General features: G+C 43.9%; 1 protein-coding gene across 6 annotated transcripts in view; it reads left to right on the top strand.

Annotated features, from left to right (window-relative positions):
• The window catches only part of GARRE1 (granule associated Rac and RHOG effector 1), a 72,313-nt gene that overhangs the window by 36,559 nt on the left and 11,354 nt on the right, over positions 1 to 24,400 (top strand). For all 6 annotated transcript variants that reach the window (XM_056135998.1, XM_056135997.1, XM_056135999.1 and 3 more), the window contains 8 exons: positions 2,905 to 3,114; positions 5,210 to 5,350; positions 5,560 to 5,655; positions 5,769 to 5,930; positions 7,874 to 8,032; positions 12,145 to 12,242; positions 20,447 to 20,572; positions 22,637 to 23,667. In XM_056135998.1, coding sequence (XP_055991973.1) covers positions 2,905 to 3,114; positions 5,210 to 5,350; positions 5,560 to 5,655; positions 5,769 to 5,930; positions 7,874 to 8,032; positions 12,145 to 12,242; positions 20,447 to 20,572; positions 22,637 to 23,667 — 2,023 coding nt within the window. The remainder of the gene's footprint in view (positions 1 to 2,904; positions 3,115 to 5,209; positions 5,351 to 5,559; positions 5,656 to 5,768; positions 5,931 to 7,873; positions 8,033 to 12,144; positions 12,243 to 20,446; positions 20,573 to 22,636; positions 23,668 to 24,400) is intronic.

Here is a 24,400-nt window from a genome sequence, read left to right as displayed (position 1 = left end):
GGAGATAAAGCAACCTGGTGGATGGGGACACAGCTTTTGGAGTCCAACTGACCTGCTCTCAGGTCTTTGTGGCACTGCTAATTTACCTGCTTGAGATTGGAGTATATTTTTTTCCCTTCAGTCTTAAGTGTTCTCTGCACAGTGAATAATTTGGGGGCCAGAGAGATGGCTTAAGGGGCTAGAGTTCTTTGCACGTGGGAGAACTGGGTTCTATCCCCAGCACCACATGGTTCCCTAAGCACTTCCAGAAGAAGCCCACCCCATAAGTATGTGCAGACTTGCGTGCACACACAGACACACACAGATGCAAATAAAACAATTTTATTTCACCCCAGAATCACTTTGTGTGTGTTAAGTGCTTGGTGTAGGTAAAGATTTACTAATACAGGCTGTTGAAATAACTGAAACTATAGATAGCCTCAGTGACATTTTTGTTTGGCGGGAACGGTGGCAAGCCACAACCTACAAATCCATGGAGCAACTCCTAGATCTGTGCTGGGGGTGATTCCCAGCGTGCTAGAGGATCATGTGGTTCTGGTCATCAGACAGTGTCCAGCCAGATGCTGCAAGGCAAGCATCTTAACCTCTGTACTCTCTCTCTGGCCCCAGACAAAGTTTTATGACTTTCTTTGGTGGTCTTGTCTGCAAAATGGGACTGGTGCTATAGCTTATTACATTTTTTTAAAATTTATTTTTTGGTTTTTGGGTCACACCTGATGATGCATAGGGGTTACTCCTGGCTCATGCACTCAGGAATTACTCCTGGTGGTGCTCAGGGGACCATCCAGGATGCTGGGAACTGAACCTGGGTTGGCTACATGCAAGGCAAATGCCCTACCTACTGTGCTATCGCTCCAGCCCCAGCATGTTACTTTTAGCATGAAATGAGATTAACCTCTTCTTCACAGATGAAGCACTTTATAGTGTACAATAGTAAATAATGCTTTCTGTTCTATCCATATTCCTTGCCTAGGTTTACTTCCTGCTTATTCCTCTGCACCCCCCTGGAACAAGTCATTGGTGGGTAGGAGCTTTGAGGGGGGCTGTGAGTAGAACCCTGGGAGGTTCATTCTGTAATTCTGCTCCTTCACTACAGAAGGAGAATACTTTGGTTAGAGATTTGTCTGAGGTGGTTTCTTTTTTTTTTTTTTTTTTTTTTGGATTTTGTTTGGTCTTGGTGTATTCCACAGGGAAAAATAATTCAGAGGGAGTAAGTCTTCCTTCTGGGAACTTGCCGAATTCTCTAGGAAGCAGAGCTCTGAGCCATGGACTGGGGAAAGGGCAGCACATGAAATAAATGTGTGCTGGGAAGTGGGAAATCTGAGGCTCAGTTTCATTCTGACCTGCTCCAGCTCCTACAAGTTGAATTACAAACTCAATAAATAAAGTGATTTTAGAGGAGTAAGCCATGGTGACCTAGCCAAATGTGCACTACCTTCCATGAAACAAAAAATTGAAATGTAATGAAATTTGCTGTCTGTTCTATCCATATTCCTTGCCTAAGAATAAAGTTTATTTATTTATTTATTTATTTATTTTGGCTTTTTGGGTAATACTCTGTAATGCACAGAGGTTATTTCTGGTTCTGCACTCAAGAATTACTCCTGGTGGTGCTTGGGGGACCATATGGGATGCTGGGGATCAAACCCACGTTGGCCACATGCAAGACAAACACCCTACATGCTACACTATCACTGTCACTCTGGCCTCCCCAAAATATTTTTATGTGTCAGAACAACTATAAAACATTAGGAGAAAAGGCCAGTGGTCTAGATAGTCTCTCTTCAAATTGTTTTTCAAGTTTCCGGTTCTTGCTCTCTTTTTAGGGGACTGTAGGGTTGGGCCTCAAGTTGTTCCTGAGAATTGGTGCTTGGGAGACCATGTGTTGCTGGGGCGGGGGGTGGGGGTGCTTTCAAACACAGATTTCCTGCATGAACAAAGTATAAGTCTAGCCCAATCCTCTTGCTCTGTCTGAAAGGGGAAAAAATGTAGGAAATCAAAATACCTATGTGGTTAACACAAGAAATCAAACAGGGAGCAATGTTGACAGAGAACAGCTTGAGCCAGTTTGAGAGGTAAATGCATATGAGTATCTTAAATGGTTATGTAGATAACACTTTTAGTATATATAATCTATTAGCATAGTAAAAAGTATATAGTCTTAAATGTGAATTTCCTACTTTAATGGGCTATTCCATCAACTAAGCAACTACTGTGTCAGTTGAGCAAGTTTCTTCTGTACTGACAGAAGTGATGACTCCAGTATGTTGTGTTAACTCCTATAAGACTGGTCTGTCAACTTTGTTTCATAAGTCTGGTAATGTTAATAACTATGTTATCCACACTGTTACCAAAATAACCTGTTTCTGGCACCAGGGGTGTGTCTCCAGGGTAGATCATGCTTCCTTGAATGTGTGAGACCCTGGGTTATAGGCCTAAACCATACACACAATTAGTAATACCCTCTAGCCATTTCCAAAGGAATGTCTTCTTATGACCTCCTTTCATATTCTTAATCACATGACTTTTACTCTACTTTCTGAATATTGCATAGACATAATTGGAATTGTGGGTTGCTTTGATTTGACAGGAACTCAAAGTCAAGAAGGGTGGTGTGAGCCAGAGTTCAGATGCAGGGAGGGAAGAATGGAGTCAGGGAGGCTTGGTGAGACATCTGAAGGCCCATTTGAATGTTGAGACGCCTTGATATCCTGATATTAGGCACCTAGATCCAAACATAAGGACAAAGACATGTTCTTCTAAAGCTTGGTGACTTTGATCTTTTTTATGATTTCAGATTTCTAGTTAATTGTTGCTTTCTACTCAGATTTATAGTTGAGATTTTATTGCACAAATGCAGTAGCAACCCACAACCTGAAAAATCACTGACTCTTGTTTTTACAGGTGTTGGGGCGATGTTTCTTGACAGTAGTGCAAGTCCATTTTCAGTTTCTGACCCAAGCACTACAGAAAGTCCAGCCAGTGGCTCACTCTTGCTTTGCTGAAGTTGTTGTGCCAGAGAAAAAGAACAGCGGCAATGGCGGCGGCTTATCTGGCACGGGCCACACCCCTGAACTGGAGGAAGCTGTGCGATCATGGCGGGGTGCTGCTGAGGTACGTTACACTGGCTTCGGGATGATTACCCTGGGTTCAAGTAGGAGACACTCCAAGGGGCCTTTGACTGTTGTATCTCAAAGGAACTGTTTATTTAGAAATGTGAGTTTTGAGGTCTTTGGAAGAACCAATTTGTACCAGGCCTGTGTCAGGCCCCCAGGATGACAGTCTAAACTCACAGTCTGGGAGAGAGGAAGGGCTCACAAAAGCAGGGTTAAAGGATTGTAATAAAGATGTGTAGGATGGGCTGAAGCAATAGTCCAATGGGTAGGGCATTAGCCCTGCCTGCGGCCAACCTAGGTTCAATCCCTGCATGGTTCCCCAAACACTGCTAGGGCAGAGCCAGGAGTAACTCCTTAACATTGCCAGGGATGACCCCCTCCAAAGCAGAACAAAGGTGTGTGGAAACCCAGAGAAAGGGTGCTTCCTTCTGCTGGCAGCAGAACAGCAAATCTAGAAAGAGGAAGCAGGGAGTAACATGTCACATGTATATAGAAAATGTCACACAACTTATCTGTCAAATGAATCTTAACTTTTTTGCCACATTTCCTTCATACTTTGTATTAATAGGCAAATTCTATTGTTGATTCTGCTTTGTTCCTCTCCACTTACTCACACTCCTTCCTCTCTAGAGAGAAAACTACTTTTCAAGTTCAGAGTGTGTAGCTTCTGTGCACTTTCACATTTTTTGTTTTTCCTCCTTATGCATGTTATCCATAAATAATGAGATTGTTTTGCACAGTATGAATCATTGTATAATGGCATCATTCAGCTTCTGAAATATACTTTCTACTCCTACACAGAACAAGAGCATGCCTTCCTTCTCTTGTCAAAGTCACGTAATTTCCATGTCACCAGTTCCAGCGAACCCTTTGACTCCTTTTAACCGCTTTAGGCAAAATAGGCCCCAGAAATACTCTGTGCATCCCAGAACCAGGATTTCCTGAGGACCCTCTCACCTTGAGCCCTCCTCTCCATCTCCACTATTCTCTCAATTTAACTTAGGAGCAAATTTCTGAGGGCTCAGCTCTATTCTGAGGGCTTTAAAAAAAAAACTGCCAGTTTACAGGGGTCCATAAATGTCTGTGACCAGTCTATTTCTCCTGCGGGCCCCGAGCACTGTTAGCCACTCCTTCATTCACTTAGTTTCTAAGTGGTTCAACTTTGCTTTTCCCTACATCTGTTCTCTGAACCTTCTTTATGCTATCTAGCAGTGCTGTCCCCTATCAGTCACTCATGTAGGAAGCCTGAGACTGCTTTCAGCCTTTGTGTCATGTCTGCATCCAGTCTATAAAACAGGCCAGCAGTGGGGGCTGGAGCGATAATACAGCGGGTAGGGTATTTACGCTTCATGCGGCCCATCTAGGTTTGATCCCCGGCATTCCCTATGGTCCCCCAAGCACTGCCAGGAGTGAATCCTGAGTGCAGAGCCAGGAGTAACCCCTGAGCATTGCTGTGTGTGACCCAAAAATGCCAAAAAAAAAAAAAAAGACCAACAGAGGTCTCCAAAGTGTTGTCCCAGTGTCCCAGATCTGTCTTTTTTTGGTTTCCATGGCCACTATCATTACCATCATTTAGGACTGGATCAATAGTATGGCAGGTTGAGCAGTTGCCTTGCATGTGGCAACCCAGGTTCTATCCTTGGCACCAGATATGGTCTCCCAAGCACCATCAAGAGGAGTTCTGAGTGCAAAGCCAGGAATAAGCCCTGAGGACAACCGGGTGTGGTGCAAAGAACAAAACAAATAAATATAAAACCAAATAATATATTCAGATATTATGCACATATATGTGTTATATGTCACTGGTTTACACACATAGTTTATACACATAGGTACTTGTATATAAGTTACAGGTAAGCACGTCTTTTCCCAGGGTTTCTAAACTAAGGCAATTCTTTATTTTAGCTTTGCTTTCTCTGTAAGATGCTTGATTTTGACTTTTAAAATTTCTGGCAGCTCACTTTATAATACAGACAACCCAAAATGTTCAATTTATATTGCTACTTAGGTAGCATCTTGTTTTATTTTTCCCATTTTAATATTAATAGTACTAAGCATTCTTATTTACCTGCTCATCACGATTTATACTGTAGGCGACCTCTAGACTGAGAGACAAAGGATGTGATGGCCGACTGGCAGGAATTGAAGTCCAGCAGCTCTTCTGTTCTCAGAGTGCAGCAATTCCTGAGCACCAGCTGAAAGAGCTGAACATAAAAATCGACAGTGCTTTGCAGGTAAGGTTTTCAGAACTTGTACACTTAATCTCTGTGATAGAATGGAGGGAGTTAAAGCTGTGATGTTGAAGCAATTGGGAAAAATAATTAAATAGTAATTGGCCTGAATGATTTTAATAACTAAGAATGTTAAGTTTCTGTTTTCATTGAAGTGTCATGTTATAATCCACTGTATAATTTGATTCTTAAAGCAACTGGTTTTTTTGCAGGCATATAAAATAGCTCTGGAAAGCTTAGGCCACTGTGAATACGCAATGAAAGCTGGCTTCCATCTGAATCCAAAGGCGATTGAAGCCAGTTTGCAGGTATGGTTTCCTTTCTGGAAAGTTCTAGGAAGCTGCAACATGGCAAGTGTTTTCTTATCAGGTGAACCAGTGTCCTGACAGGTGCCTCTTCCCTCCATCCTAATCTTTTCCAGGGCTGTTGCAGCGAGGCTGAGGCCCAGCAGACAGGGCGGCGGCAGACCCCACCACAGCCCATGCAGTGCGAGCTCCCCACCGTCCCTGTGCAGATAGGACCGCACTTCCTTAAGGGAGTCTCCTTCAATGAGTCCGCCGCAGACAATCTGAAACTTAAAACGGTAGTGTTGTGGGTTTGAACTTGAAGACAGGGCCATGGATGTAGTTCAGCGCGCAAGAATACTTGCCTTGCTGAGGCAGGCCTTCCCTTTGAACCTTGGCTGCAGGCGGGGAAATGGTGGGGAGGGACAGAAAGTAGATTTCTCTGCTTCATGATATAGATTAAAAAACTGCACTGAAGTCAAGGCAAGAAGCATTAGCCTTCTTGTAAACTAGTATATAAAAGTAGATTATACTGATGTTTTATTGAGATATTTGTCAAATTTGTTTCTTTTCATCACTTTATTCAAATGTTTAACATAAAGCTCTTTTTTGGAGGGGCGCTCATTAGAGTGCTTTGAACTTCAAGAGGTGGGGGTGGAGGCGGCTCTGCAGTGCCAGGGATCTTGCACATGCAGAGCTTGTTTTCTTCCATTCAAACCACATCTATGGCCATTAAGATAAAATTAACAATATTATTTATAATGCCTGAATGGAATTTTGTGAACTGAGTGAGAAGAAAAATCTTGGGAGTCCAGAGAGATTGTACAGCGGGTAGGACATTTGCTTTGCATGTAGCCAACTTGGGTTCAATCCCTGACATTCCATATGGTTCTCCAAGCACTGCCAGGACTAATTTCTGAGTACAGATCAGAGCCAGGAGTAATCTTTGAGCATCATTTGGTGTGGCCTGACTTTATGTGAACCAACTAATATTATAGGTAAATTATAAATATTATAATTTAATATTTAAAATATAAATGTTCTAAATTATTTTCAATGATCTTCCTATGATTTAAGTGCTAAATCAGGTATGCTATTCCAAGTGGCAGCGTGACAAAAAAGAAGGAAGAGAAATCTTGATATAATATCTTTGCCAGACATTGTTTCAGGTGCTTCATATGCATTTTCTCAATCCACACAGTGAGCATTACTACCTTTCTCTGTTTGTGACAAGTAGGGAAACTAAGAACCAGGGTCTTACAGCTTGAAAATAATAGAGCTGTGATTTGAACTAATGCATTTGGTTTCAAGAGTCAAATGCCTGGCAATTTGGCCTTCCAAAATAAAGATTTGTTGTTGTTGTTGTTTTCTGTGTAGGACATCAGACTCAAAGCCTCATACATGAATATATTCTTTTTTTATTTTGGGGGGAGGGAGTGAGGGGAACATTTGAATCACTCCCAGCGATGCTCAGGGGCCACTCCTAGCTCTGCACTCAGGAATTACTCCTGGTGATGCGTGGTTGCCAGGGATAGAACCTGCATTGGCCGCATGTAAGTCAAATGCGCTACTCATAGTACTACTGCTCCAGCCCCAAAAATGTTTATTTCTATCATCGAACCATATCCCACCCAAAACTGAGGTTTTGATCAGTATTTGTTTTTACTAAATGGTTTTGTTTCCTTACTTAGAGGAATTCAGAATTTCAAAATACCTCAGACAATTCACGTCAATAGATTGCTAAGTAGCACTGTAGCACTGTCCTCCCATTGTTTATAGATTTGCTCAAGCAGGCACCAGTAACCTCTCAATTGTGAGACTTATTGTTACTGTTTTTGGCTAAGTAATGCTAATATTTTGTACTAGTACAAAAAGTAAATGTATATATATGTAAATGTGTATTCAGAGTCTGGAACATTAGTATAGTGGGTAGGGTATTTGCCTGGAATGCAATAGACCCAGGTTTGATCCCCAGCACCCTATACCCTGAACACTGCCAGGTGTGGCCCAAAACAAACAACAAACACACACATCTATATATAGCCTGTAGAAAACTGAAAAACCTCCAGGGCTGTCTGATGATAATTATAGAAAAATTTAAAATGCTGTGAATTTAAAAAGCTCTTATGCAAACAGCTTTTCTTTTGATGACTGTTACATACCCGTAAATGCATTTCTCCAAATTTCAGAGCCCAGCATGACTTTTCCTTGAGGTGTGAGTTCTTTTCTTCTCAATCTACAGCATACGATGTTGCAACTGATCAAGGAGACAGGCTGTTACAATGGACTCACGCCTAGAGATGATCTTCCTGTGACAGAAGTGTTGAATCAGGTGTGCCCTTCCACATGGCGGGGTGCCTGCAAGACTGCTGTGCAACTGCTATTTGGCCAGGCTGGACTGGTGAGTGAGGGACACAAGAGAGACATTTCAAGACTATGTGGACAAATATGTGAAAATATTGAATGATTTAAAAAGTCTAAAAAAATAAAAAGTCTTCAGTTCTAGAGTCAATACTGGATGAAAACCAAGTAAAGGAAAAAGAGTACCAGTAAAGTTTTTTTGTTTGGGGGGCCAGAGAGATAGTGCAGCAGGTAAGACACATGCTTGCATGTGGCCAATCTGGGTTTGATCATAGCACCACTTCCTGAGCACAGAATCATGAGTAAGCCCTGACCACCTGACCATTGGCAGGTGTGGCAAAAACTAACAAAAAATAAGTTAAAAAAAATTACAGCTCAGCTTTTCCTTTGGCTCTGCCGACCCAAATAACCTTGATCCCAATTTCTAGAATTAGATGGCTGCCTTTTGAAAAGATAGAGCATTTCAATCAGAGATTAAAGGAAGCCAGCTAGATATTTAAAAATTTAAATAGCTTTTTCTTTGTCTGTTTCCTTCCTTGTTTATGAAAGAATCTGTTGGGAAGGTACTGTCGTTTTAGTTCAGCTGATGAGGCCTCAGGGGACCCAGGTAAGGGTGGTGCTGTCAGATTGGCCTATCCACAGGTCTGTCCCCAGTGGTGAGTTATCCTTTCTTCAGGAGCTGTTCCTTAATGTAGGAACCCTCAAAGATCAAGCCTCCCTTCAGAATTATTTTTGTGTGTATGCGGGGTTTTTGTTACTGTTCTTATTTGGGGGCCACAACTGTCAGTGCCTAGTGGCTACTCCCAGCTTGGTGCTCAGGAGTCATTCCTGACAGTGCAGGGGTGGAGGGCAGGGGGAAGACCTCAAGGTGGTGTGAATCAGTCTCTGGCCTCCCGCATGTAAAGGGTGCACTCAGTTCATTGGACCCTGGGTCTCAGTTCTGCTAAAGTATGGAAGAGCCTATGACTTATGTCCTAAAGACCATTTTTCTAGAATTAGATCTATGATGACAGGTTCACCAGAGGCTATCAAAAAATGCAGAAGGATGCACAGGCTATTTTGAAAAAAACAGGCTTAACAAAAAACAAAGCCATGGTATTCACAGAACAGAAACTTCTTCCTATTTCCCTACCTCTTTATTCTAGGGCACCTTTGTGTCTGAGGACAAAGAGCCTTTAGAGTAGGGCTCTGGGGATGGGAGGAGAGAGGAAACACCTGCCTGGCCCAACAATGGCCAGTCCACGACAGGAAGTCTCTTCCAGAGGTCATTGTAGACCAGCTGTGGGAACTCTGTTTACAAGAGTGGAAATGGGCTCCATTAGAGACTGAATGTGGAATCATGATAAACAACTGTAAATTCAGAAAGCTTTCCTCTTGAAAAGATACTGATTTGCTTTTGAGATACTCTTTTTTGTTTTTCATATTTTCTTTATAAAAATATTTTTATTTCAGATATTTAAAAATACATTCATTACTTTGTCAACCTCTTTAAATTATACAGGACACAGTGGTCACCGATTTGATTTTATTATTAAAAACTCTAAATAAAAGGGAATCATTGAGAGAAGAGTTGGTTCTGGGACCGGATGATTGATTGTATAGTGGGTAAGACACTTGCATTGAATGTAGCCAACCTTGATTTGATTCCCTATACCACACACGGTCCTCAGAGTACCGCCAGGAGTGATCCCTGAGAACAGAGCCAGGAGTAAGCCCTGAGGACTACCAGGTGTGACCCAAACACCAAGAAAAAAAAAATTTAAAAAAACAACAGCAACAGAGTAAGGGTTGGTTCTTCATCCTCCTAAAGTAATTGGTTAAAATTACCTTAAAAAAAAACTTCCCTGAGTCTAGAGAGATAGCTCAGGGGTCAGGAGCATTTACTTTGCATGTAAAAGGACCCAAGTTTGATCCCCATTACCACATGCCTTCCACATGCCTCCCACACACTGGCCACTCTGTTCTTTTTAGCCCCAGCACAGCAGGGCCCAAGCATTGAGCTATCTGACTTGCTGACTATTTTTTTTTCATTTTCTATAATTTTATTTATTGAATCACCGTGAGAGCAGTTACAAAGCTTTCGGATCTAAGTCTCGGTCATACAATAAAACACCCATAACCTTCACCAGTGTCCATTCTCCACCCCCAACAACCCTAGTATACCCCCATCCCACACCCTTCCCCTACCTGTGGGGGCAGATGATTTCCACATTACTCTCTCTCTACTTTGATCACATTCACTATTTTGACACCAGACCCACCGTTATTATTTGAGATTTTACCCCAACACTCAGATCGGCTAAAAAGGTAACTGTAGACAATTTCTTTTCTATTGCTGGTTATGAATAACATATGATGTCACGTGGCTGTAGTAGTGGCCGCGTGATTTTGAAATTCTGAAATTTTAACACTTAAATCTGGAGGGATTTCTGCCCAAACCTGCTGGGTTCCGAGATTTGCTCCTGAGTCTCTGGGATCACAGTCATTTAGCAGCTTGATCAGGAGCCAGAAAGGCTGTTCGTGGGCGATGACTTGGGGTCTCGTTGGGGTGGGGAGGACAGGACCGGCTCCACCCCCATCCCATGAGGCCCAAAATATCTCGTCACTGCGGCCCAAACCGGACTGTCCATGGCCTCTGGAGGATGACGGCCACTGAGCCGCCAGGGGGAAACAGGCAGAGGGACAACACCCTTTCCCCCCTGTGGTGGCCTGGCGACAGTAACCTACTGTGTGGTCCGGACGCATTTCTGCCAAAAGCTGCTGGGTTTCAAGATTCGTTTGAGTCTCTGGGATCATGGCCATTAAGCAGCTTGTTCAGGATCCAGAGAGGCTGTTCGTGGGCAATGACTTGGGGTCTCCTTGGGACAGGGAGGACAAGACCGGCTCTACCCCCATCCCATGAGGCCCAACAAGTTTGTCACTGCCGGCCCAAGCCTGACTGTCCCATGGTCTCTGGAGGATGATGGCCACCGAGCCTCCAAGGGGGAGCAGACGGAGTGACAACACCCTTTCCCCACTGGGTTGGCCTGGCGACAGTAACCTACTGTGGGATCTGGACGCATTTCAGCCAAAAGCCACTGGGTTTCGAGATTTGTTTCTGAGTCTCTGGGATCATGGCCTTTGAGCAGCTTGATCAGGTGCCAGAGAGACCATTCATGGGTGATGACTTGGGGTCTCGTTGGGGTGGGGAGGACAGGACCGGCTCCACCCCCACCCTGTGAGGTCCTGCGTGTCTCATCACTGCAGGCCCAAACCTGACTGTCCAGTGGCCTCTGGAGGATGGCGGCCAGTGGGTTGCCGGGGGAAACAGGCCAAGGCACGAAACCTATTCCCATCTAAGTTGGCCCCGCACCGGTAACCTACCTCAGGGACCGGACGCATTTCTGCCAAAAGCCGCTGGGTTTTGAGATTTGTTTCTGAGTCTCTGGGATCATGGCCATTAAGCAGTTCAATCAGGAACCAGAGAGGCCATGCCTCCAAGTATATAGCTGAGCCTGAGCTGGTTTGTGGGTGTGTTTCCCACATACCTAACTTTTGGCCATTTACTTTCTTGGTAAACTTGGCCCCAAGTGTTTGGGGTCTGGCCAAAGGCACAGCAGCAATTTTGGGGTATCTGGAAGTCTGAAGGCACCATCAGGCTGCTGATGCACTCGCCTCACAAGTACAGACTGACCTGCTGGCGACACCATACCCCCTGACTTGCTGACTATTATCAGGAGTGGTCCTCCGCACTTCTTGGGAGGCTCTCCCCTCTGAAGAAGAATGAAGCTGCACTTACTTACTAGCTGATCATTACAAATGGGATTTTCTGAAGGATTGGTTTAACTTTCAGAGGCATTTTTATTTTATTCAAATACGTCAAGTAAAAAATACTAAGATAAAGTAATTCCTAGTTAACATATTTATAGTTTGTAAAAATGTATGCTGTAAAAATGTATGCCAAATCTTGGTACATTCCATGCCAGAATTTAGTCTCTTGTCTTTTGAAGTCTGTATTCAGTCATCTTTATTACTTTCTGTTGTCCTCACAGGCCTCCTGACTGCCTTGCTGGGGAGAGCAGCTCTTGCCAGAGGCACTTAGCATCAGTATGCTCTTGTATCTTGTGTGATCTATCTCGTCTCTGAAAGCTGTGTTTTGTTTGTCTCTCTCAGGTGGTTGTCGACACAGCACAGATTGAAAATAAAGAGGCCTATGCCCCCCAAATCAGTTTAGAAGGCTCCAGAATTGTGGTTCAAGTCCCATCCACATGGTAACTAACAGAAACCTAAGCTTTGACTGAATTTTGTACATATTTGAAAAAGATTGTTTGGACCAAATTACATGCTTGTTACGGGCTGGACAGTGTGCATGTGTTAGTGGCATGTGTCATGATGATTGTTCTGCCAAGATGCCTGATAAATAGTCTCATTAACTATTTTATACAATAAAGTAGAAAAATGTTACATGTTAATAGATCATGATAGTATTTCCTTCCTCCCTTTCTCCCTCCCTCCCTCTCTCCCTTCCTCCCTTCCTCCTTTCCTTCCTCCCTCCCTTCCTCCCTTCTTCCCTTTCTCCCTCCCTTTCTTGTTTCTCTGTTTGGGGACTACACCTGGCAGTGCTTAGGAGTTACTCTTGGCTCTACACTCAGGAATTATTCCTGGCAGTGCTCAAGGGATCATATGTAATGCTGGGGATCGAGCCCAAGTTGGTTGCATGCAAGGCAAGCACTCAACCCACTTCACTATCTCTCCATCCCCTGAAAATATTTTCCTTGTTAAGGAATTTATAACATTGTTTTTATATAGATAAATATATTTTAATAATCATGAATTACAGAATTACAAAGTGATTCATTATTTTCAGACATAAAAGGTCCTAATTCCTTCACCATGTTCTGTCCTCTCCACCATTGTCCTAGTGTTCCCTTCCCTAATTTATCCCCCACCTCCAATTCAATGGCAAGTTTCCTGCTGAAGAACAATTCTCTTGCTATTCCTTTCTATTGCCAATTGAGCTTTGTTATTCCCTTAAGAAGTTTCTTCACATCTCACATGTGTCTGTCCCTCTCCTTCTAATTAAATTCACTCAATGTGCTATTCTCCAGATCTATCCACATAGCTACAAATTGTATGACTTTTTTTACTGTCAAGTAGTAATCCATTATGCATTATATACTAAATTTCTTTATCCAGTCATCTGTTCTTGGGTACTTGGGTTGATTCCAAATTTTGGCTATTATGAATAGTACTACAATGAATATAGGAGTGTAGGTGTCTTTTCTGGATTGTGCTTTTGAACACTTGAGGTGCATTCCAAGGAGTGGGATTGCTGTGAATTGCTGACTCGTATAGAGTTCAATTGCTAGTCTTTTGAACAGTAACCATATCGACTTCCAAAAAGGCTGGATCAGTCAATATTCCCACCAACATCATAACCTTTTCTTGTTATTTTTGTTTTGGTTTTGGTTTTGGGGTCACACCTGGTGGTGTCCAGAGCTTACTCCTGGCTGTGTGCTCAGGGATCATTTCTGGCAGGAGTCAAGGGGACCATACGTGCTTAAGATCAAACCTAGGTCGGCCATATACAAGACAAAAATATGCTTCCCACCTGCAATAGTCTCTCCAACCCCATTTCACAGCTTTTTAAATGTATGTCATTTTCTTTAAGACATCTTCGTATTTTTCTAAAACTGAGAACAATGTCTTTTTCTTTTTTTGTTGGTTATTTGTTTGTTTGTTTTCATCTTGGGCAATGCCTGGATCTCCACTCAGGAATCACTTCTGGCAATGCTTGGGAGACCATATGGAATATGGGGATCTAACCTGGGTTGACCAAGTGCAAGGCAAGTGCCTTACCCGCTCTCTTTTTCTTTTTTTTTTTTCCGCCCTCTTTATCTTTTTTCATCTGTTCCAACAACCTTAATGATCTTGAACTCATTACACATACAACCAGTGTCACTGCAAATGGCCAGACAGCTCAGTGGGCAAAGTTGCATCCTTTGATCCCTGGTTTGATCCCCAAAATGGTATTTGGTCCCCTAAATACCTCCAGGAATCATCAAACACCTGGCAGGGAGTAGTCCTTGAGCACTTCCAGGTGAGGCCCAAAACAAAACCAAAAATATTTTATCACATTTGTAAATTTATAGGTAAAGGTAAAGGCCCGGCAAGCTACCGAGAGTATTTGATATGCCAGACACAGTAACAACAAAGTCTCCAATGGAAACGTTACTGGGCCCGCTCGAGCAAATCGACGATCAACGGGAGGGCCTTTACCTTTGTAAATTTATAATCTGTTATTTTTCCCTATTGTTGTGGGGCCACATTTAGGGCCACACTGGAGAGCCATGTGCTGCTAACAGTCACATCACACACCTTGTAAGGAATGTTCTACCACTTGAGCCACATCCTAACCCAAGTATTCTTTTTATTAAAAAAAAATTTGGGGGAAAAACATTTTTGTTTCGTATATTCAGAGATCTCCTCAGAGAATATCAGAGCCACCAGCTTTACCCAGCAGTACTCTTGAATCCCTATAGTACTGGGGATCAGACTTGGGACCCAGACCCAGACCCTGTGCATTGCCAGGCATGTGCTCCAGCCCTTCGGCCTATTCTAGCCTTTAATGCTTTTTTAAATTAATTTTATTGGGGGAGGAGATGCCTCCCAAGGAGTGCTCAGGGATCCTGAGGCCTACTCTTAGTGATAATTGTCCAACCGGGCTGTATAGTTCAGTGCAGGGGCCCAGCAGTATGGCACTGCTCAGACCCAGAGATGCTGGGGATTCCAACAGGGTCACATCCTGGGGTGTCAGTGGACCATACTGTGCTGGGGATTGGACTCAGGGCCTCAAGTACAAGGTATGTGTATGGCCCTGATCTCCGCCCTGGTGCTGGTGGTGGTGGTTTTTGGTTTGGATTGTTTGGGGGATTTTTTGAGGAGTTTTATTCTTGTGGTTGTTGTTTGTGCCACATATAAAAGTGCGTAGAGGCTACTCATGGCTCTGTTCTTGGAAATTGCTCCTAGTGGTGCTCAGGAAACAGCCATCTCTCCAGTCCACCATTTAATCACTTTTAATGTATTAAAAACAAAAAATTCTATGAATCAGCTCAAAAATGGGCAAGACCCATGAATAAGAATGAAGAAAATGTGTTACACCTCACCAAGTTATAGTAAATGATTTTTTAAAAAGCTTGATAATGTTGTTTTGCTCAACATGTTGTTAAATTGTCTTAGAATAGTAACACAAGTTTAGGCCAGGCAAAAATATAATAAAACAATAAATCAGAGACTTTTTGGAGGGCCTTACTTTAAACATAAAAAAACAAGTATGACCTTAACAGTTATATAATTCACCACCAGAGATTTGGGGCCAGAGTGATAGTACAGTGGGGTTGGGCATTTGCCTTGTACACAGCATCCCATATGGTCCCCCAGGCACCAACAGGAGTAATTCCTGAGTGCAGAGCCAGGAGTAACCCCTGAGCATTGCCAGGAGTGACCCAAAATAACAAACAAATAAACAAAAACCCAAAGCCCAGCAGTTTATCCGTGTGGTGTACATACAGATTCAGCTAAAGGGATCACCATTACAGTTTGATTAGTAAACAGCGAAACTGAGCGTATATCTGGGGCCAGGTAACATTACAGTGGGTAGAGCGCCTGCCTTGCATGCACTCAACCCAGGTTCAATTCTCAGAACCCCATATGGTCCCCTGAGCACTACCAGGAGTGATCCCTGAGTGCAGAGTCAGGAGTAACTCCTGAGGGCTGTAAGGTATGGTCCCCAAACCAAGAACTAAATACAAAATAAGCATATATCCCCCAAAATTCATTATTATAATTGGAATAAATACTTACATCAAAAGTATTTTTAATATTTAAGTGGGAAATTAGAGAATAAGAAACAGTGGCATATTGGTGCCTATGTACTAGAGTGGGTAATATATTCGAATTATATTTAAATCATTTTTCTTTAAAAGGACACACTTTGCCTTACACTTTTGTGAATCTGCCAAAAATTTAAAAATATGTTGCTACATCACATAGGGGTTAGATGTTCACTCTATGTCCAGAAACTGCCAAGGATCCCCTCATCCCCAGCCTGCCACCAAAAGTTTAATCTGACTTGAGATGTTATATGCTGAACACTGAACACTGTCTTCCCGTTGTTCATCGATTTGCTCGAGCAGGCCCAGTAACGTCTCCATTTTTTTGAGACTTGTTGTTACTGTATTTGGCATATTGAACACGTCACGGGTAGCTTGCCGGGCTCTGCCGTGTGGGCGAGATATTCTTGGTAGCTTGCTGGGCTCTCCAAGAGGGGCGGAGGAATCGAACCCAGCTCGGCCGGGCTGGCTGCGTGCAAGGCAAATGCCTTACTGCTATCTGTTGCTCCAGCCCATGTTATATGCTATTCTTTCTAAAATAAATGATATATGTGTGTATTTTGTGATTTCTATCTAACAGTTAAAATCTGTGTAAGATTTTTGTGTTTCTGAAAATTTGGGGGGCAGAAATTTTGGAGCAGTGCTCAGGAGCTACTCCAAGCTCAGTGCTTATGAGCAATCCATGCAGTACCAGCATTCAAACCCAGGCCTTCTGCATGCAAAACAGGTAGATAGCCAATTAAGGTCTCTCTCTACTCCTGTTTCTGAAAATTTAGTTTATTTTTAAACTCAGGTTCTTATGAAAAATAACACATTCAACCAAGATTCTTGTAAAACAACAGTTTGAACTTTGGGTGAACAACATACCTAGTCTTACAGCAGGTAGGGCACTTGCCCTGCAGGTTGCTGGCCCAGGTTCACAGATGGTCCCTGGAGCCCTACTAAGAGTGGTCCCTGAGCACAAAGCCAGGTGTAGCCCAAAAAACAGAACCAAGTAAATAAACAAGCAGCTAGTATTAGATAACCAGTTTAATTCCACAACATTTTTTTTTTGTAAATTTTGTTTTTCACTTTTTTAAATGAAACACCGTGAGATACAATTACAGACTTACACACTTTCCTGATTACATTTCAGTCATATAATGGTCGAGTACCCATCCCTCCACCAGTGCCCATTCTTCACCACCAATGTTCCCAATATCCCTCCTGCCACCCTCAGCCCTTTTCCCCCACCCCATCCCTCAGCCCGCCTCTGTGGCAGGCACATTCCCTTTTACTCTCTCTCTCCTTTTTAATTCCAAAACTTTCTGTCTGGTTGATTTCCTTTAACTCATTGTTCACCGGTAAAGACCTTTCTGAACTCTGAGTCTACAGACACTCCCTCTGCTGGTTGTTTTGGGTCAAAATAGAATTCCCTTTTTCAAATAGTTTGATTCAAATTACAAAATACGTGCTTACTGAGAACTCAAATAGAAACGACTCGCTTTCAGAAAAATGAAGTTGCTAGCATAGAAAGTCAAGAATTTATTCTGAAAAAAAAAACTTTATTCTGTGATCTTTGCTTAAAGAGAAAATGTGGTTATAAAAACAGTTTAGAGAGCAGGGAAAGATAGTACAGGGATTAAAGCATTACTTTTCATGCAGAAAACCACAGCTCAAAACTCACTTATGATCCCCTGAGCACAGACTTTAGAGTGATTCCTGAATGTAGAGTTAAGAGTAAACCCTGAATACCCTGAACAGAGTGGCCAGAGTGAAGCTTTTGAGGGAGGAGGATGGACCACTTCTGACATATGCTCAAATGGTGCTTAGGGAACTATGTGGTGCTAGGGAATAAACCGGGCCTCCCACATGCAAAGCATGTGATCCAACATCAGACCATCTCTTCAGCCTCCAAAAGTTTAATGAGGTAAAACTTTTAACTTATTTTTAAATAATAATTTGGGCCTTGGAAGAGGTTCAAAGGGCTGTAGTTCATGCTTTGCACTGAGGCTCAACCCCTGGTATTGCATGGTCCCCTGAGTACTCCAGGTAGGTCCAAAATACAAACCAAAACATTTTGCTTATGAATGAAGCTTTGTTAGGACGATAGCACATGTCTCATGTATGAGGTCCTGGGATTGATACCTAATTCCACAGTACAGAAATTTATCACATAATTTGCTTTTAGCACTGTAGCACCGTCCTCCTGTTGTTCATCGATTTGCTCGAGCAGGCACCAGTAATGTCTCCATTGTGAGACTTGTTACTGTTTTTTGGCATATCGAATACATCATGGGTAGCTTGCCAGGCTTTGCCATGCTGGCGGGGTACTCTCGGTAGCTCTCCGAGACGGGCGGAGGAATCAAACCTAGGTCAGCTGAGTGCAAGGCAAACGCCCTGCCCGCTGTGCTATCAAGTGTCTAACTGTCAAGTATGTTTTTTTTACCTCCAGAGTAGTACTTTTATTTTAAGCTGTCATATTTAGGTTGTCGTTCTTCCACCCCACCCCCGACCCCTTCCCTCAGCAAATGCTGAATACTGCAACTAACAAGCACTGTCTGGACTCTGGTTTTTGTTTGGGGATTTTGTTGTTTGTTTTGAGGGAAGGGGAGTTGATTGCTTTTGAGCCACACCCAGTGATGCTCAAGAGCTACTCCTGCCTCTCTGCTCAGGAGTATTGCCTGGCAGTGCTCCAAGGAGACCATATGTGGAATCAGAGTTTCAGAACAAGGTCATAGCCACCACATGAAAGGCAAGTGCCTCACCTCCTGTACTATCTGTCTGGCCCAATTTTGGAGATTGGAGATTGAATCATTAGCAAAGCAGGCAGTGGGCCAGGTGTGTGGCAGTGATGTTACCATATACCTCATGTATTTGAGACTTGGTGTTCCAACGTTGACTCCCCTCCACACACGCATACACACCAAACATATACATAGCAAGGTCCTGGTCCTTGATTCTGCCCACTTTGTAATGGGGAGGGGGACGAAAAGCTAATAGGACAGCTAATAAGAATTTCCAGTTAAATTCGAACAACACTGGCAAGTATATAATGGGAGTCAGAATAGAGTGATGTCATGTGGTAGAGAATAATGGATGGAAATGATGAGGGAAATTTTTCATCATAGAGGGAAATCTATTTTGGATAAGGAGGTCAGTCACGAAGGGCCTCTTTGAGATACATTTGTTATGAGAGGAGCTGCAAACAGAGAGCAGATGGGGAGAGCAGTCCACGCAGAAGGAACAGCAGATGCAAAGGTTGAGGTGTGAACTGCAGAGCTGGAGATTTGACGGAGGAGGTGATGAGGGGAGTTGTGGAAGCAGGGTTTACAGGATCTCAGGGACTCGGAATTCTCATGACAGGGAGAGTTAGTCTGGGTGATTTGTAGAAGAATGGATTCAGTCCCACTAGGGTTTTTTGTTGATTTTGTTTATTTCCCTATCAGCTCTGAAGAGTGATAAAATAAGAATGTCGATTTGTTGATTTTTTCAGAGAACAAAACTATTACCACCAGAACTATAATACTCCTTTCTGTATAACTGATAAATGTTCCCTGGCTAGGCAAACATGTAACCAGCCAAATCTCCACCAGAAATTGGCTTCAGAGTGTAGTGTAGCGAATTTATAAATAATCTGAGCCAACCCTTGAGTTAACTAAAAGAATCCAGTCCTTGAACCTTGGCCAATTTACTGGCCCGATTGTCTTATAGAATCTAGGGTCTGGCTGCATGCTGGGTCACTGTACCTGACTTCCGTTGCCTCTTTTTCCCCGTGTTTCTGAGGCTTCCAGCTCATTTCCTCAAGCCAGATCTATGCTGCCTCCTTATGGTGATGTCACAAGTGTTGGCTCCATGTATTCCACTGAGTACCACCAGGTGTGGCCCAAAGGTGAAGGAGAGAAAGGAGGATGAAGCTGAAGAGCTAGTATAGCAGATGGGACACTTGTCTTGCATGTGGTGTACCTGGATTTGATCCCTGGTAACATGTATGGTCCCCTGAGCACAGAGCTCAGAGTAAACCCTGAGCACAGCCAGTGTGGCCCCAAAACCAAATAAATAATAATTTATTTGAAAAAGAAAGAAAAGGGGAAAATATGGTATGTTTAGTTTCAGGCAGGTATTGCTTGCCTGAAATTCAGGATGAGTTTATATTGCACACTGAAACCTCCTGCATCTCCCCACTCCGCCTGGACCCCCATTTCCTACTTATAGATGTAAAGTGCTACAGAGGAAGGGCAGGCAGGAGCATTACGGGAAGAGTTTGCTGTGGGATAATTACTGAAGCACATCCCAGAACCTCAGCAGAGAGGAAGGCCAGGGTCTGAACCAGTGTTGGAGGCTGGGAGGACACTATGGCCTCTTGAAGACAGCCTTTTCCCAAATATTTCTCTTCCTACCAGGTGGTTAGAAATCCATGAAGACCCAGGTGCTATTGCTTTCTCCTCCTTTTTCAGAGCAGCCCTGTTCTTCCCTAACTGGTCTTAGAATGATGTGTATCTTCGGACATAAGGATATAAGGGTTTTATAGCCTTCTGTGTGAAGTGTGTTTGCAGCACCTTTACTGAAACATTCAGCTGACTGACATCCTGGTTTATATCTAGGTGCTTGAAAGAAGACCCCGCCACCATGTCCCTGCTGCAGAGAAGCCTGGACCCCGAGAAGACCCTGGGTCTGGTTGACGTGCTCTACACAGCTGTGCTGGACCTCGGCCGCTGGCGGGCGGGGAGGTTGGTGTCTCTGCCATTGCCTAAAATTGATGTGTGGGTGGTTTGCATTTTGATCACAGCGAGGAACAGTGACCACTTATGGTTGCAAGTACACTTGAGTCATTGACAGCATTGGGGTAAATAATTCAAGAAAGAGAACTTATTTTGGAATCATTTCAGACTTAGAAGTTACTTGAGGGGCTGGAGCAATAGTACAATGGGTAGGGCATTTGTCTTGCATGTACCTGACTCAGGTTTGATCCCTGATATCCCATATGGTCCCCTGAGCACTGCCAGGAGTAATTCCAGAGTGAGTAACCCAAAAAAGCTTAAAAAAAAAGAACTACTTGGAAGAGTAGGTCAAAGAATCACTCTCTGGCTATTGCCCAAATTTCCCTGGTTTGTTTTATTATTTGAGAGTAAATCCATCAAAAGGTCATTAACCCAACTGATATTCTCTTCAAAACTAAGGACGGGAGCTGGAGAGATAGTACAGTGGGTCACTGTCACTGTCCTCCCATTGTTCATCGATTTGCTCGAGTGGGCCCAGTAACATTGTGAGACTTGTTACTGTGTTTTGGCATATCGAATACGTCATGAGTAGCTTGCCAGACTAGCTGTACGGGCGAGATACTCTCGGTAGCTTGCAAGGCTCTCCAAGAGATGCGGAGGAATCGAAGGCAGAGGAATCTTAACTCGGGTCAGTCGACCCAGCTGCGTGCAAGGCAAATGCCCTACCTGCCGTGCTATCACTCCAGCCCAGTACCAGTGGGTAGGGCACTTGATTTACATGTAGCTGACCCTGTTGCATCCCTGACATCTCATATGGTGCAGGAAGAACCCCTGAGCATTACTGTGTGTAGCCCAAAAACAAACAAACAAAAACTATGCACAGATATTTAGAAAATTACTTATGTCCCTTATGTGATTTACTTAAATTTGAAAGTAGTGACAGTTGCAAGATTATGTCTTTATGAATTGTTAGCTTTAGAAATTGTAGGCACCTTAATCAGTTATCAATATGCCCATTTCCTTTCTTAAACCGTGAGCACACAGAACAAAGGTGACAATCCTTATCATGCCAGCCAGCACCTGCCTCAGCTCCTGCCTCAGCCCCTTCCTGTCACCAGTACCCTCTTCCAGGACTGGTGAAAAAGTACTCAGAAAACTCTGAAAAAAGCCAGAGGAATAGTACAGGGGTGGAGTGCTTGCTGGTTGCCTTGCCTGCAGCCAACCTGAATTTAATCCCCAGCACCACATATGGTTCCCTGACCCTCCCCCATGAGTAACACTGAGCACAGAGCCAGTGGGGGCTGCTGGAGCAATAGTACAACTGATACGCACTTGCCTTGTACCTGGCTGACCCAGGTTTGATCCCTGAAACCCCATATGGCCCCCCAAGCCCCGCCAGGAGCTGGGGGGTGGGGGGGAAAGATGGAGGAAAGCAAACTGAAAGGTTCAACCCTCCGGGCATGGCCCCTACCATAAATAGGGAACATAGTGTTATACCTCTTGTGGTGTCCCCCACCCCTCTGTAGACTCTTCTTTTGTCCCACTGCTGGGTCTGCTGCTCCTAGTTTCCACTCTCCAGGCACAGATCGGTCTCCGCCAGTTCCAGACCCCCATCTGCTATCTCTCTGCTACTCAAGCTCTTTGGGCTAATGAAGTCTTCACAGCCCTGTCAGGCTCTGTAGATTTTGGTTTTGCTTTTAGGCCACACCTGCATGTGTTCAGGGCCTACTCCTGGCTCTGTGCTCATGGATCACTCCTGGAGAACTGTAGTACTCAGAAGAGCATATCCAGTATCATCAGTTCTGGGTTGGCCACATGCAAGGCAAGTGCCCCTGCCCCAACTCCTGTACTATGTCTCCAGCCCTTATAGATTTTTATCAACAAATACAGATAAGTGAAGAGATTATGTATACTTAAAACTCTTAGATGTTCGTTCATTTTACTGTAAAATCAGTGAATCAAATACTAACCAGAGGAGTCTTTTGTTCTTGCTAAAAATCTCACTTAAAGACAAAGATTTATTTTACTGTCCAATTTTTGTCTTTTTTTTCCAATTCATTTTTATTTAAACAGAGAACAAGCTTTGCCCTGCATACAGATCCAGCTCCAGAGGGAGATCTGTGATTTAGGGAATCAGAGCGACCTGCCTACTGGAAATGGAAACAAATCTTCAGGTGGCCTGCAGAGGACATTCTCCAAACTGACATCCCGACTCACTAAGAAAGCTTCATGCACCAGCTCTAGCAGCAGCACGAATTATTCCATACCAAACACCCCTTCCAAAAACATTTTCATCGCTGGGTGTTCTGAAGAAAAGGCCAAAATGCCCAGTAATATTGATACACGGTTGCAAGGCATTTTGAACATCGGGAATTTCCCTCGGACTACAGATCCTTCACAGTCAGCTCAGAATTCCAGTCATCAGATGGCCAACGGGTTCCTCATGGAGAGGCGTGAGAACTTCCTTCCAGGGGATGAAGGCAAGGATGAAAAGGGTATGAACTTACCAACTGATCAAGAAATGCAAGAGGTGATAGACTTTCTCTCAGGCTTTAACATGGGCCAGTCACATCAGGGCTCCCCCTTGGTGACGAGGCGCAATTCTTCTGCCACAGCCATGGTGACTGAGCAGAAGGCAGGAGCCCTGCAGCCACAGCATCCTCCACTGACAATGCCCCCTCCGCAGCGGCCACCCCAGACTGGGGCGCACACACCTCTGCCACCCCAGCCAGCACTGACCCCTCAGCAGCAGTCCCCAAAGCAGCAGCCCCAGGTTCAATACTACCAACACCTGCTGCAACCCATTGGCCCGCAGCAGGTCCCATCCCAGCCTCGGGCTCCTGGGAAATGGGTACATGGCTCCTCCCAGCAGCCATCCCAGCCTCTTGGAGTGGGTCTGTCTCCTCTCGGCCAGTGGCCTGGCATAGCGGACCTCAGTTCTGACTTGTACAGCTTGGGGCTGGTGAGCAGCTATATGGATAATGTGATGTCGGAGGTTTTGGGACAGAAACCTCAGGGACCGAGAAACAACACGTGGCCCAATCGTGACCAGAGTGACGGAGTCTTTGGGATGCTGGGAGAGATTCTGCCTTTTGATCCTGCAGGTATGTAAGCATGCACCCCAGTGACAACTGAGTACGTCCTTCCTGGAGCTGGTGTTCCACAGCCTTCCCGGGCAAGGGCCATGTCTCAGCCCTGCTTTACAGAGTCCTCCTTACTCTGGTGGGAAGTAATGCCAGGTGAGAATGCTCAGAAGGTAAGTGGGAATATTTTTCCTCGACTCATAAAGGACAGATGTGAAGCTAAGCAAAGGTATATATGAATGGCTCAAAGTTTCATAGTTCACATGGCCTTCAAAGTGAAGTATAAGTAGAGGAGCTGGAGAGATACTGTATATATAGACATTGTGTGTGTGTGTGTGTGTATTTATTTATTATAAAAAATAAAAGATTTTCAGGTGCCAGGGCAATAATACAGTGGTTAGGGTGTTTGCCTTACAAGTGGCTGACTCAGATTTGATCCTCAGCATCTCATATGGTCCCCGAGCACCTCCAGTAGTGATCCCTGAGCTCAGAGCCAAGAGTGAACTTTGTGTACTGCTAGGTTGGCTCCCCCTGAAAAAAACTGAAATACTGGAGTGGTAGTACAGCAGATAGGGCATTTGCCTTGTATGTGGTAGACCTGGGTTTGATTCCCAGCATCTCATATGGTCTCCCAATCAGGAGTAATTCCTGAGTACAGAGCCAGGAGTAACCCCTGAGCATTGCCAGGTATCACCAAAAACAAACAAACAAAAAAAATACTTTCACCTCCAGAGGACTGGGGATAGTGCAGTGG

The sequence above is a fragment of the Sorex fumeus genome, unplaced genomic scaffold (genome assembly GCF_029834395.1).
Source record: "Sorex fumeus unplaced genomic scaffold, SorFum_2.1 ptg000122l, whole genome shotgun sequence".
Taxonomy (NCBI): domain Eukaryota; kingdom Metazoa; phylum Chordata; class Mammalia; order Eulipotyphla; family Soricidae; genus Sorex; species Sorex fumeus.
The sequence above is the reverse complement of the archived record's forward strand: the minus strand, read 5'-3'. Positions and strand labels throughout refer to the sequence as shown.